Source organism: Pristiophorus japonicus, chromosome 14 (assembly GCF_044704955.1).
Source record: "Pristiophorus japonicus isolate sPriJap1 chromosome 14, sPriJap1.hap1, whole genome shotgun sequence".
In the NCBI taxonomy this organism is placed as follows: domain Eukaryota; kingdom Metazoa; phylum Chordata; class Chondrichthyes; family Pristiophoridae; genus Pristiophorus; species Pristiophorus japonicus.
Genome location: NC_091990.1, coordinates 43664001 through 43679004, shown reverse-complemented (window position 1 = coordinate 43679004; position 15004 = coordinate 43664001). Strand labels below are relative to the sequence as shown.

General features: G+C 45.4%; 1 protein-coding gene across 1 annotated transcript in view; it reads left to right on the top strand.

The window, feature by feature from the left end:
* Positions 1-15004, top strand: part of csmd2 (CUB and Sushi multiple domains 2) — a 778395-nt gene that overhangs the window by 284910 nt on the left and 478481 nt on the right. Inside the window, exon 20 of the mRNA XM_070898713.1 lies at positions 2486-2612. Within this exon, the coding sequence (XP_070754814.1) occupies positions 2486-2612 (127 nt within the window). The remainder of the gene's footprint in view (positions 1-2485; positions 2613-15004) is intronic.

Sequence of the window (15004 nt, the reverse complement as noted above, 5' to 3'; positions counted from 1 at the left end):
CTATATGCAGTATTCCAGGCGTAGCCTCACCAATACCCTGTAATAACTGTAGCAAGTCTTCCCTGCTTTTATACTCTGTTCCCTTTGCAATAAAGGCCAAGATTCCATTGGCCTTCCTTATCACTTGCTGTACCTGCATACTTAGCTTTTGTGTTTCATGCACAAGTACCCCCAGGTCCCATTGTAGTGGAGCACTTTGCTATTTTTGTCCATTTAAATAATATCTTGCTCTTTGATTTTTTCTGACAAAGTGCATGACCTCACACTTTCTAACATTATACTCCATCTGCCAAAATTTTACCCACTCACTTAGCCTGTCTATGTCCTTTTGCAGTTTTTTGCTCTTCCTCCCATCTTTGTATTGTCAGCAAACTTGGCTATATTACACACGGTCCTTTCTTCCAAGTAATTAATATAGATTGTAAATAGTTGGAGTCCCAGCACTGATCCCTGTGGCACCCCACTAGTTACTGATTGCCAACCCAAGAATGAACCATTTTTCCCAACTCTCTGTTTTTTGTTCGTTAGCCAATCCTCTATCCATGCTAATATATTACCCCAACCCGGTGAACATTTATCTTGTGCAGTAACCTTTTATGTGGCACCTTGTCAAATGTCTTCAGGAAGTCCAAATACATCACATCCACTTGTACCTCTTTATCCACCCTGTTTGTTAACTCCTCAAAGAATTCCAGCAAATTTGTCAAATATGACTTCCCTTTCATAAATCCATGCTGACTCTGCCTGACCGAATTATGCTTTTCCAAATGTCTTGCTACTGCTTCTTTAAGAATAGACTCCAACATTTTCCCAACCACAGATGTTAGGCTACCTGGTCTATAGTTTCCTGCTTTTTGTCTGCCTCCTTTTTTAAATAGGCGCGTTACATTTGCAGTTTTCCAATCTGCTGGGACCTCCCCAGAATCCAGGGAATTTTGGTAAATTACAACCAATGCATCCGCAATCCCTGCCGCTACTTCTCTTATGACCCTCGGATGCAAGCCATCAGGTCCAGGGGATTTATCTGCCTTTAGTCCCATTATCTTACTGAGTATCACCTCCTTAGTGATTGTGATTGTGTTAAGTTCCTCCCCCTCTACAACCCCTTGACTATCCATTGTTGAGATATTGTTGAAGAATCCACAATATTATAATGTTATGGGAAATGAAGTGCCGGGGAGGGTGGGGGGGCGGGGTTGGGACGGGGGGTGGGGGGCTGGCGCTGGTGGCAGCATGGTGGAGGAGTCAATCCCCCTCATGTTTTCATCACAATGTCACAAAACTGGTCTCTGAAAATAACACTCTTAGAATTTTCTCAACCGTTGAAAGTTTCACGTTTTGTCTCTCTGTCCATCTGTTTCCCTCTCAATGATTCTTTTGCACCTCAATAATGACTCTCAATTAGCTGAAGAGGTGTGGCAAATTATAACCAGGTTTGTGAACAACTGCAAGGGAACTTATAGAGGCTAGCAGGATTGCCAGATAGGTACAGGGTGCAGTTCAATTTAGAGAAAAATGATGTAAGACAGTTTGGAAGTAAGCATAGGTTAAAGGAAGTACACCTTAAATGATTAAATTTTAAATTTTACATCTATCGGAGAGCGCAGACAGGACCTTGGTTTACAGTTTCATCCAAAAGATGGCACCTTCCAAGACATCCACATGAACACTGTCAACTGTGAGAATTCAGAATGAGGAGAGTTAAGAGCAGGAAATAGATCAAATGAAACAATCTCTACCCTCTCACTTGCTGATCTTTCCCACCCCTACTGCCCACTGTATCTCCCAAGGGTGAAATCTTGTACTTAAAACCCAAAGGAGACCTGCTTTTTCTGTATTTTGGTTTTCATTTTTAGTTAAGCAATCATAGATGTGCAGGAGTTCCCTTGAGTGCAGTTGAGGACAGACTGAAGGCTGAGAGCCCATAACATGGTCAGAGTCCACAATATTAAATCATGGCTTTCTTCATAATTAATTCATGACTCCTCTGGCAGTTTTATATATAAAAATAGGTTATTAAAAGAACTCAAACACAGTATTACAGCAGTCCCTCTAGCTTTGCGGAACTGCACCATTGGGTAGCCACGGAGAGGGAGCTGATCCCCAATTTCTAAAGTCATGAAAGGCACTCAAGGACAGTCTGAAAGTCAGGATTCGTGCAGACCATCTTTCCGTGATGGAAAGAAAATAGCTGTCTGATTTGTGGAAAGATTATTTGACCCTCTATGGGTTAAAGGACAATCCAGGGAAAAAGTAATTAATTGTTTTCAATGTAGAACAGAAATTATAAATGCAGGATTAATAATATAGTCTAGCAGTTCTGTATGGGCATTGTCTTTCATTGACATTTCAATTAAAGCAAATCAATTGACTCCTCTTTAAGGTTCTTTCATGTTATTTTCTGTTGTTTCCTGCTGCTCTTTCATGTATCAGAATTTGCGGGAATCGTTCAAACATTGCTTTCTTGTTCCATAAATATTTTCAGCTGAATGTGGAGGCCGCATCATCGGAGAGTCCTCTGGGAGAATCTTGTCACCTGGGTACCCCGCACCATATGATCACAATCTCCACTGCACCTGGTCTGTTGAAGCGGACCCTGGCAGCACGATCGGGTAAGAAATCCGTTCCATCTCATAATCAAGAAATCTTAATTAAAAGCTGCTCCGTGGGCACATCATTCAAAGTTTCTGGACATTGTCTATATCTTCCCTGCTTTTACAGCCACAGTTAGGAACAAATTAGAATGTTAGCCCTCATTTATGGCAATAGTAACTGTGATTTGCACGTAAATTGTTTCATGAAACAGATGAGTTTTTCTCCTTGAAGTTATGTCTTGGATTTATTAAATGAATACGCTTCAGAGAAAACTCATTCAATAGGCAATTCTCTGAATGAGCTTTGGGCAAAATGTACCAACTTCCATCCACCCCCGCCACCCTTATATTTTTCAGATATATATCATCACCACCTTCTCAAGGGCAATTAGGGATGGATAATAAATGCTGGCTCTGCTCAGCGAGACCCACATCCTGTGAATAAGCTAAAAATATATATATTTGGCGTACATTTGCTCTCTAATTGTATGGGATTAATGTACAATATACAACAATTTTGGTCTTCAGCACACTTTGGATGGGCGGTGGTCAAGGTCATCACGTTGCCCATCCGATATCATCAGCGATGGAGTCATTGGGCTCAATTTTCCTGAATGGTGTTTTGTGACATACTGCAAGAGTTACGTCCGTTTTTTTTTGGCCCTGACTACTCTTAAAAAAAATAAGTGACAAGTTTCCCCATTCTATTTTTTGAAATTGGTGCCATGCAGCCTGTCCTGTAGCTTTGAGGGATGGCGCCTAATAACGATGCCACTCCCGCACATGTGCGAAAAAAAAGGACGTTTTTGATGTGATTGCTATGGGCGTGCATGCCCATTACAGCGCCTGGTTTGCATTTGCCCATTTTTAAAGAGCCAGTTGTGTGTGAGGATTTTAATGCCCATTGGAAAAATCAGAGCTGCAATACAATATGCAACGTGGCTCAAGGACCAAGAATTTCTTATAGGATGAAGTGGAGACACTGGTTACAGTGATTGAGGCCAGATGGCATGAGCTGGACACCAGCAGAGGTCACGTAAAATATTCACCAAAACAAATGACGAAACGCTGGAACCAACTTGCAGAAGATTACTGTGCAATGGTGACCACCCCGAGGTCTGGAGGCCAGTGCAAAAAGAAGTGGCAGGACCTTGGTCAAGTAGTTAGTGCAAGTAATATTTTCATTTATTCACTGGAATTGCAATTGTAAATGTGACCATCTGTATGTCCCACCCAGCAGAAAGACACCCTCTCTAAAAAGTTATATTTTCATCTTTGCAAAGGAAAGTGGCACACAAAAAACGAGAAAGAACTCGAACAGGAGGAAGCCTGGCAACTCTGCACTCACTGACACCCTTGGAAGAGAGGGTCGCTGCTTTGATGGCTCTTGCCTGGAGAAAAGCAACCACCACTGCACAAGCTGGGCCCACACTCGAGGGAAAGGGTAAGTCCTGCAAATTCCACAGTCTGGCTTTGTTAAATGTTAAGTACTGCGTGGGCTAGTCATGCTTCGGTTTATGAGGATGTCACCGTCAGCTACACTTTGGTTGATGCAATGTGCTATCTTTCATCGTGGTCCTTCAAATCAGCCTGCTGCCTGCGCTGTGTGTGCCTACTCATGCCACCTACCCTGCCCCTCCTCTGCTGCTTACCATTTGTCTGTCTGTTATATTTTGCAGAACTTGAGGCCAACCCTGACGATGCAGAAGATTCAGACGTGGACGAGCCTGAAGAGGAGAACATCTTCCAAATCATTTTCCAGGCCAAAAGCATGGGGGTGAGGTGAAGGGGGAGGAGGAGGTGATGAAGTCCCCACTGTTGTACTCACTCTGGAGGAGGTGGAGGTGCCACCCATTGAGGTGCCAGCCCCTTTTCTGAGTGGTACGAATGTTGCTAGGACATTCCAGGGTTTCCCACAGTCTGAGGCTGTGAGTCCCAGTGGGGTGCAGTGAGGCACACACACGGCCCCACCGTCCGATGTGGTTTAGATGATGGCAATGAGTGCGGAAATCATTGACATTACGCGATCACTCCTGGACAACATCAGTGGGATGGGTGATGAGGTCTCGGGATTGTCGGGAGAAGTTACAACACTCTCACGAGAAATGGGAACACTGTCCGGGAACATGAGGGAGGAAGTGTCTCAGGCAGCGGATATAATGTCGGTGCACATGAGGGAGGGTATGTCTCAGGTAGTTGAAACACGTCTCTGAACTTGAGGGTGGGAATGTCACAGGTAGCTGAGACACTGTCGGCGAACATGAGGGAGGGAATGTTGGAGGTCGTTGAGACACTGGCAGGGCACATGAGGGAGAAAATGTCGGAGTTAGCTGCTGCAATAAGAGAACATGCCCAGACCACGTGCCCATTGACAGAATCAACTGCCATTCCCACTCCAATCCCCAGACCAGCCTCTGACAGGGCCCAAGCCGGGCCTTCCACATTACCGCCTGCCCCCCCCCACCATCAAGAAGTGCGCATTTCCCGAGATGTTCGAAAGAATAAGCATGGTAGCAATCCGAGAAACGCTGCGCCACCGCCTGTGGGCAGGAGTGGAGTCAAGACCAAGCGCAGCGGGCGGTTTTAGAATAAGGTGAGGCGAGATGGGTGCAGCCTTTCTTTGCTGCTGTTGTTGTTATTATTGTTGTTACTGTTGTAACAGTTCTCAAATAAAATTTTTTTGTAAGTTATGTAAATTTATAAGTTTAAAAGTTTGTAAGTGACCATAAAGTTTTTAAGTGACCTTAACTGAAAATGTTAACGTTTGATACAAGAATATTTTTATTAATGTTAAGTTAAGTACAAACTAGTGTTTGTTAAACTTTTTAATAAAATATATTTTAAATTATAACTGAATCATTTCCATTATTTGTTTCATTATTAACACAACTTTTTGAAATAAGGAAGAATAATTTCCATTACTTGTTCCATTAACACAACAGAACATTACAGAACAGGTCCAAACAGTAAACATGGTTCATTTGGAATAGTTGCCACTGAGCCTTCAGGCATCAAAGCGTTCATGGATGAGCTGCTGGCGCAAGGCTCGAGCAATCGTTAAAGGGGCACGACGGCCCTCCCTCCTCCGCCGTCGTGTTCCAAGTTAAGGTAGTTGCTTGGCTACCTCGTCCTCTTCCTCTTCCTCTTCCTCCTCCTCCTCCTCCTCCTCCTCGTCATCTGCATCTTCCTCATCATCATCAGCCACTCAATCCTCAGGTGGGTCTTCTACGACCAGCTGCTGCTGCCTCATGATGGCTAAGTTATGCAGCATGCAGCAAAACAACAGTGAACTTACCGACAATCTCAGGGGAGTATTGCAAGTAGCCTCCAGAATGGTCTAGGCATCGGAAATGCTGTTTCAAGATGCCAGTGGTCCTCTCTATTATGTTGCGCGTCGCAATGTATGATATGTTGTATTCCCAGTCAGCTTCCGTCTGGGTTATGTGTAGGGGCGTCATGAGCCAGGTGTCTCCCTGCAGCCAGCTCTGCCCTTCTGGCTGCTGCTGAAACATAGCAGATATAGTGCTCTCATGTCGGATGAACACATCATGGGTGTTCCCAGGGTATCTTGCATCAACTGGCATGTCGTCACACACGAGTTGCACATTAACGAAGTGGAAGCCTTTTCTGTTCCTGTACATCTCGGAATCCTCCAAAGGTGCTTGCAAGGCAATATAGGTACAATCAATGCAGCGCTGTACCTTTAAGAAGCCAGCAATCCTAGAGAAGACCACAGCCCTTTCACGCATTGCCTGTGCGATCTTGGGGAACTTTATGTCACCACTCCTCCAGGCATATAGTGCAGCAGTCACCTGCCGAATGCAGATATGTGTTGCATGTTGAGAAATGTTGCACACATGCCCAGTTGTGGCCTGGAACGATCTAGAAGCATAGAATGAAAGTGCAGCTGTAACCTTCACTTCAACTGACAAAGCAGTCCTCCTGACACTTCTAGGTTGCAAGTCTACTTTTACTAACTCACAGATCTCAGTTACAACTTCTTTGCAGAAACGCAGCCTTCTTTCACAGCCTGCATCACTCAGGTGCAGGTACAAATGCCTGTCTCGATATATCTGACGTGGGTAAGGCCTCCTGACCAACATCCTATGTGCTCTGAGGTTCCTCATGCGATGACGTTGAATTAATTGTCTCCTCCGCAGCACCATCATGCAGAAGGCTTCCATGAGGTATGGCATTGTCAGTATTGCCTCCATGATTAAATTGTACCTTTGCAAGAAGCTCAGAACTACAGGCAGAACAATCTTCTTTGTTGTCTCTCTTCCCAAGGTTGACGCCCTAGTATGGAACACATCCGGGTCTGAGCATGCGCAATGGGCTTGCTTAGATCGGAAAACAACAAGCCCCCCCACCCTCCCTCCCCACCCCCCCCACCCCCCACCCCGGCTTCATTTGATGCTACTTGCTGCTTAGTGTAAGGTTTCTCATGCCTTCAGTTCGGCTTCCGCACCCCATCACTTCCACCCCCCCTCCGGCTTTTTTTGATGCTGAGACCCGAGCCCTTGTGTCCGGGCGAAGGACCGATTCTGTCAGGCGAAGCTCTGACCCTTGAGCCAGGTTTGGAGACATTCGGTCGGTGGTGGCATGGCACTTTTTAAAAAAATTCCAAATGAAAGAATTGCATGAAATTTCCATTTTTTGCATTTTCAGTTGGAAAAAATTAACCGTCTTTACTTACTCCAAAATGTTGCCTGAAAACAATGGCGTCTTTTTGCGCCGATTTTTTAATGTGCATTGGTTTTTCTTAAGTGCCCAGAAGGTTTTTTGGGAGTGGTCACATCAGCCGTCCGAGGAAAAATGTAAGTTGGCCAAACTTGCATAAATGTGAAAAACTGGTGCAGACATCAGGTTATGAAGCAAAAAAAACAAATCTAAAAAAACCTGTGAAATTCCCTACCATAGAGAGTTGTTGAAGCCAGTTCATTGGATATATTCAAGAGAGAGTTAGATATGGCCCTTTCGGCTAAAGGGATCAAGGGGTATGGAGAGAAAGCAGGAAAGGGGTAGTGAGGTGAATGATCAGCCATGATCTTATTGAATGGCGGTGCAGGCTCGAAGGACCGAATGGCCTACTCCTGCACCTATTTTCTATGTTTCTATGTTTCTATGTAACTAACTGAGTTATGCTGGCACACAATCTTTGGGGAAACTTGAATTTTTAAATTTAGGTCAAAAAAGGAGCGGAAATCACTGGGGAAAATTGAGCCCATTGTTCTGAATATCTTTCAGATGATAAGCTCTCTTTGCATAAACCCTGCATGAAATCTTTTGATTTTTTTTGTGATAGTAATTTGTGATGTGTATTAGGAAGGCTGTTCATGTCTCTTACAACTTGCAGGATAAACATGTTGTGCCGATAAATAATCCTGTGGAGGATAATACTGAGACCGGTCCTCTGAACGGGATTAATTAGAGCATTTGTCTGTCCGCACATGAGCATTAAGAGTCTCTCTAGGCTTAGTGCAGTGAAAATTCATAAAACAATTAATGAGATACATACAATTGAGTCGGCAACCATGCTTAGGAGCAGCTTAAATATGCTGATGCAAACGCGGTTAAACTCTTTTAGACAAGAGTGTTTTTTGCAAGACCAAGAAGAGGGTTTGTTTATAAATATTAAAAGCACAATACCTCCTAGATACAATTGGGGATGTGTTCATTATGCAGGCAATTAATATTAATTATTTTTCTCTTCCCAGGGTTAAAAGTATTTTATGTTCTCCTCTCTTTCAATCACCCCGAGACATGCACTCTTTCCCAGCTCTTGGTAGTCTGTCGTATCCAACAAAGACGTTGATGTGCTAATCATCAATGGCATGTGTCTTCAAGTGGCTGTATAGGCCAATTCTGGATGCTCATAGTCTCTTGTACGTCGGACAAGGGAAGTTCGATGTGCCTGATGCTGACAGTACTGCCACCTGATGTCGTCTATCTCTAGTGTCCTGCAGGCGTTGACATCGGCTTTCTTCGAAGGTCTGGCAGGCAGTCCTCGTGAGGGTTCGCCACTGGATTTTATTAGCTGCTGTATTCTCGAGGTCCTTTGGTTGGATGCCACAGTACTGGAGGTTAGCCTTGATGCAATCTTTGTAGCACTTGTGGGGGCGCCCCTGGTGTCTTTGACCTTCACAGAGCTCGCCGTGAAGAAGCTGACGAGGGATCCTTGACTCATCCATGCGGATGACATGTCCAGCCCACCGGAACTGGGCTCGCATGATCATCACCTCGATGCTAGTTTTTGTGCTCTCTCCAGAACCTCAAAGTTTGACACCCGGTGTTGCCAGCGTATGTGGAGTATAGATCTGAGACTGCGCTTATGGAAAGCTTCCAACTTTTTGATGTGGTGCTTGTAGGATGTCCAGGTCTCACATCCATAAGGAGAGATGAGAGAACGACTGCTCTATACACCAACAGTTTAGTTGACAGTCGGATGTGGTAGTGACTCAACACCTTAGTGCGTAAGCGACCAAGTGCCTGGCTGGCTTTACAGATCTTTGCATCAATCTCCTTGTCCAAGGACCCATCACTTGATATGGTGCTGCCAAGGTACTTGAAGCTGTCCACTGACTTTAGTTGTATACTGCCGATGGAGACTGTGGGAGCAGGTGCTGTGGTGCCAGGGGCAGGCTGATAGAGAACCTCGGTTTTACTAAGGCTGATGGTTGGGCCAAACAATTCTGTTGCCTCAGCAAATTTGCTGAGTATGAATTGTAGGTCACTCTCCTTGTGTGCCATAAGGGGGCAGTCGTCAGCAAAGAGTGCCTCTAGGATGAGTCGTTTCCGTACTTTGGTCTTTGCAGCAAGGCGGCGGAAGTCGAACAGTGAACCATCTAATCGATATTTCAGGTAGACTCCAAATTCCAAGTCTTTTATGGCATAGATCAAGACGCAGGTAACGAATAGGTTGAACAGAACTGGAGCGAGTACACAACCTTGTTTCACTCCATTTGAGATGGCAAATGGGGCCGTGGTTGTGCTGTCTGAGAGCACTTCACCTGTCATGTTGTCATGAAACAGCTCAGAGGGTGGATAATCCACCATTGACATGGCTGCTGCAAAGAATGTGACGTCACAAACTAACTTTCCACCCCAAGCCTTCAGTTCCTCTCTCTCTCTCTGGCAGCATGACCAAAATTGGGGAATCGAGGGGACGCAGAGATATTGTACCACAATGTGGCACAGTGGGAACACAGGAACAGGGTTAGGCCAATCAGCCCCTCGTGTCCATTTACCAACTTTGATCCGTCACCCTTGATGCCATTACCTCACAAAAATTTATCAGTCTCAATTTTGAAATTTTCAGTTGACCCAGCATCTGTATTGCTATTTATGTGCAACGGTGCTTCCTGATTTTACCCTCAAATGACCTAACTTTCTAAGGTTGTGCCCCCTTATTCTGGATTCCCCAACCCGAGAAATAAGTTTTCTGTATCTACCCTATGGAATCCCTTTATTATTTAAAACACTTCAATTAGATCACCCCTTGTTTGAATATCTTAAAATGTTTTAAATTGGTTAAAATATCCCAGCATGCTTTGTGTTAGCACTTTTAGCCCGAGAGCGCGCGTGGAGAAGAGATTAGAAGCTTTTTTGTTTCTCTGTGAATAAAGAAAAGCTGAGCCATGAGAATCAGACACCAAGATAAGGGGGCAGTTGCTAAGATGCCACAGTTAGAGATTGTACAAGGCAGTCAAAACTAAACAAAGCTTGTCGAACAGAGATGAAGCCCTAAAGATTAGAAGTATGGTAAACGCCTAAATACATGGCCTCAGCAAATGTGTACCTGCACTGCTGTGCATAGACACAGCCCAAGTTAGCTGTACGGCATAACAATGGGACATTTTTCTTTTAAAGTTCAGAGCGTTCTAGGGGTGCTCAGAAGCTGTGTAGGCGGCCTGGCTGGTTGCTTCAGGCCTGGGATCCAGGTTGTGTTATTCTCTTGGGATCAGAGTGCTCTCAGGGTAGTTGGAAGGCCACAGCCATGCAGGCAGCCGAGAGAGCTGTGATTGAACACTCAGAACCTGGGAACCATGTTGTATTATTTGCATGTCATCTTGTCATTTAATATACTGTAGAACAATTATATGAAAAAACAAGAAGTTAGTATGTATAAAAACCCCTCGGGCCTGAATCTAATCAGAGATATTTATCAACTTTCTAAACTCATGAGTACATGTTAAATTTCCGCAACCTTTCCTCATAATTCAAACCGGTATCATTTTAGTGAATCTGCGCTGCTCAACCTCCAATGCCAATATATCCTTCCCGAGGTGCAGTGCCCAAAACTGAACGCAATACTCCAGATGGATTCTGACCAAGGCTTTGTACAACTGAAGCATCATCTGTATTCCAGTCCCTTGAGATAAACGCTGACATTCCTTTTTGATTACTTTTGCCCAATTAACGTGTTGCACAATAAAATTGATGGGAACAAATTGAAATAGCCGGCCCCATTCCTCTCTTTCTCCCTACCGCCCCCACCTCCACCAACCCCCCCCACACAATAATCCTCAGGCTGGCTCCGATGCTGCCCACTTGAACCCCCTCATCCTCTGGCCCCGATCTACTCTCCCACCCTCCGATGCTCAAGAGTCCGGCCCCGATCCATTCCCCCCGATGCTCTGGCCCCTGACCACCACCACCACCCCACCTAATTCCTCCCTCCTTCCGTTCTCTCTGTGGCCTAGTGCCACACATGCCTACCCGCCCGTAGCCAGCCAGCTTCTCCATCTGGCTGGCTGCGAGTGGGAAACAGAGGCTACACATGCTAGTCATGCCCTGCTGTTAAAATGGGCAGTCAGTGGGTTGGGGAAACCTGTTTTCTTGGGTTTCCCGACCACCTCGGAGCCCCCCGCCCCCATCCCACCTTCGCCATTAAAATTCAGCCCCAAGTGTCTGACCACTTTACTCTTTCCCTATGATTCACAGGACAGTAGAAGTTGTAGATGTGGAATTAGCAGAGCATACAGAGCGCTTTGGATGACTAGGACATGTACGCAATTCATCACAGCATGATTCTTGATAAAATCATAATAAGGTGCTTTTGGTCAGAGACTTGGCAGTTTATATGGTGGGGAAATTGGTGGGCCGGATAATCTTTGAGCACCTCCTACCCCACCCACCCACACACTTTACATGGTTTCTGGGCACAGAGCTAATAGCACCTCAACTATCTGTGTTCTCAGTTGGGAAATGGTGTGATGAAGGATCACTGAATTTATCCTCATAGATCATTTGGGTTTTGAAAATGCTTGAACACATTAGTGGGTGAATGCAAAATCTAATATGGGTGCTATTGTTGGATTGAGGCTTCTTCACATTGCAATCAGTTTGAATCACAGCCTCAGGAGTTCATTAAAGTCTTCAGCTGCCTGGCAGTGAGCAGAGATGCAAACACAGTCCACTTATCAAATTAAGAAAGAAAGCTGACTATTAGATGACATGGTGGTGCCATGAAGTGGTAGGATGCAGACCCATGCCTGTAGTGCCACACATACTGACTTGCTGTTCTTAAATGTCCCTGTACAGAAGAGGCAACAACAGAGACTGGGTATATCCTCCTCAGGAGGTAGAATATCAGAGACAGTTTGCCATGACTGGCTATGGAGCACCACTGTAAGAGACCAGTCTATCCACTTGCCCCATGGAAAGTGTGTGACATAGAGGGAGAGGGAAATTAAAAAAAAAAAATAATAAACCCAGATAGATCTTGTTATGTATGGAAACACTACCAATGTGCAAGACTTGCCACCAGGGGGTGCACCTGTGGGAGACCCAAGGGTCACCTATACACCCTGGGCAAGCAGGTATAAAAGGCAGACTACCATGCAGCCTCCTCACTCTGGAGTTACCATAAACAGACCAAGGTCACAACAGTTTGAGCTTAAGATGTACAGTCTTGTGGAGTTATTCTAAACGTAACAGATCTATTTTGCTCCGTTTAGATTTGTAAAGAACTTTAAAGCTCACCGCTAATTTACATTGCAAACAAATCATTTTTACATCGATACTGACAGGAGAGAGCCTTAATCCAGGGAGACAAATTAATGTGTAATGAAAAGTCACTTAAAGGTTACATTTATAACACGGAGGGAACAGAGGTGCATGGCAAATGAATAATAAATAAGAGTAATATAGGAGCTTCTCACAAAGGATTATAATCAAGTATTATTTGGTTTTATTTTTCAAATTGTGGTTGATGTTGTCAGGGAGAATTAGTTTTCTCGTTGAATGTTGGATGAGCATAGAATGTTGTGTGTCTAAACAGCTACTCACTATGGGCCCAATTTTCCCCAACCCCTTTTTTCGGCGCACTTACCCAAAATGCGGCGAATTTGCGTGCTGGAAACGGCGCCGAGAAAAAGTGACCCCATCCTGCCCACTCTGCCGAGTCTCTGGTGTCCCAGCGTGGCGTAGATAGTGCAGTGGAGGGGCAGAGCAACAGGCCAGCACAGAAAACACTGCCGGCAGCTGCGCGCGTGCGCAGTGAAGTCTGCGCGCAGCCCCTATCCCCGGATGAGTGGCCTCCCGCACAGGTCAGCTGGCCCGCTGACTTCCCGGTCCGAGGTAAGACTTGATTTTTATTTATTATTTATTGATGGTTGTGCTTTGTTTAGTGAGGAGACTTTTGATTGGGATGGAGGAGGAGAGTTTTGATGGGATTGGGAGGGTGGGGGGAAAGAGTGTCTTGATGGGGGGGCGGGGGGCTTTTAAAAAAAAACTTGTTTCTGGCATAAAGGTAGGACTTTTATTTTTTATTTGTTATTGATTGATTGTGTTATATATGTAAACTTGTATATACTCTGTACAGCCACCAGAGGGCTCATCCCCTGGAGTCCCAAGGGATCCCATAATCCCTTGGGAGCACAGGTATTTAAGGAGGCCTCACAGGTTGGAGAGACACTCTGGAGACCTGCTAGGTCACTCTTTACTTTGAGCTCACAGTGTTCAGTCTGACTCTTTCTCCATACATAACAACTGGCGACGAGATACAGATAGCAAACCCAAAGATGCAGAGAACAGTGGGCATCCTGGAAAAATTCTTGGAGTGAGATGATTGAGAAAACTTTGTGGAGCGAGTCGACCAATGATTTGTAGCCAACGAGCTGGATGGAGAAGAGAACGCTGCCAAACGAAGGGCGATTCTCCTTACCGTCTGTGGGGCACCAACGAATGGCCTCATGAAAAATCAGCGAAGAAATCATACGATAATTTGTGCACACTGGTCCTGAACCTGAACGAAAGCGTTCTGATGGCGAGGTACCAGTTCTACACCTAAAAACGATCTGAAGGCCAGGAAGTGGCGAGTTATGTCGCCGAGCTAAAATGCCTTGCAGGACATTGCGAATTTGAAGGTCATTTGGAGCACATGCTCGGAGACTTTTTCGTACTTGGCATTGGCCACGAAACTATACTTCGCAAACTTTTGACTGTAGAGACCCCAGCCTTGAGTAAGGCCATAGCGATAGCCCAGGCGTTCATTGCCACCAGTGACAATATTAAGCAAATCTCTCGGCACACAAGTGCTTCTATAAGTACTGCGAACAAAGTGATGATGTTTTCAAATTGCAACATACAGGGCAGGTCCCACATGCCTGCAGCTGCATGTCCGCAGATGTCTCAGAATCCACCATCAAGGGTGGTGAATGCAAGGCCATTAACAACTTGTTGGCGCTGCGGGGATGATTATCGCTTCCATTCATGCCGTTTCAAATGGTACGTTTGCAAGCAGTGTGAAACAATGGGACACCTCCAATGTATGTGCAGGCGAGCTGCAAATCCTGTTAATCCTGCAAACCACCATGTTGCAGAGGAGGACAGATCCACGGTGGATCACGACGAACCAGAGCCTCAGACTGAGGAGACAGAGGTACATTTGGTGCACACATTCACCACGAATTCTCCCCCGATAATGCTGAATGTTGAACTAAATGGACTCCCGGTGTCAGTGGAGCTGGACACGGGCGCAAGCCAATCCATCATGGGCAAAAAGACTTTCGAAAAATTGTGGTGCAGCAAGGCCTCAATGCCAGTCTTAACTCCAATTCGCACAAAACTAAGAACTTACACAAAGGAGCTGATTCCCATAATCGGCAGTGCTGCTGTAAAGATCTCCTACGAAGGAGCGGTGCACAAGCTACCACTCTGGGTGGTACTGGGCGATGGTTCCACGCTACTCGGCAGGAGCTGGCTGGGAAAGATATGCTGGAACTGGGACGACGTCCGAGCACTATCGCTTGCTGACGACACTTCATGTGCCCACGTCTTAAACAAGTTCCCTTCACTGTTCGAACCAGGCATCGGGAAATTCCAAGGAGCAAAGATGCAGATCCACATATTTCTGGGGGCGCGACCCATCCATCACAAGGTGAGAGCAGTACTGTACATGATGAAAG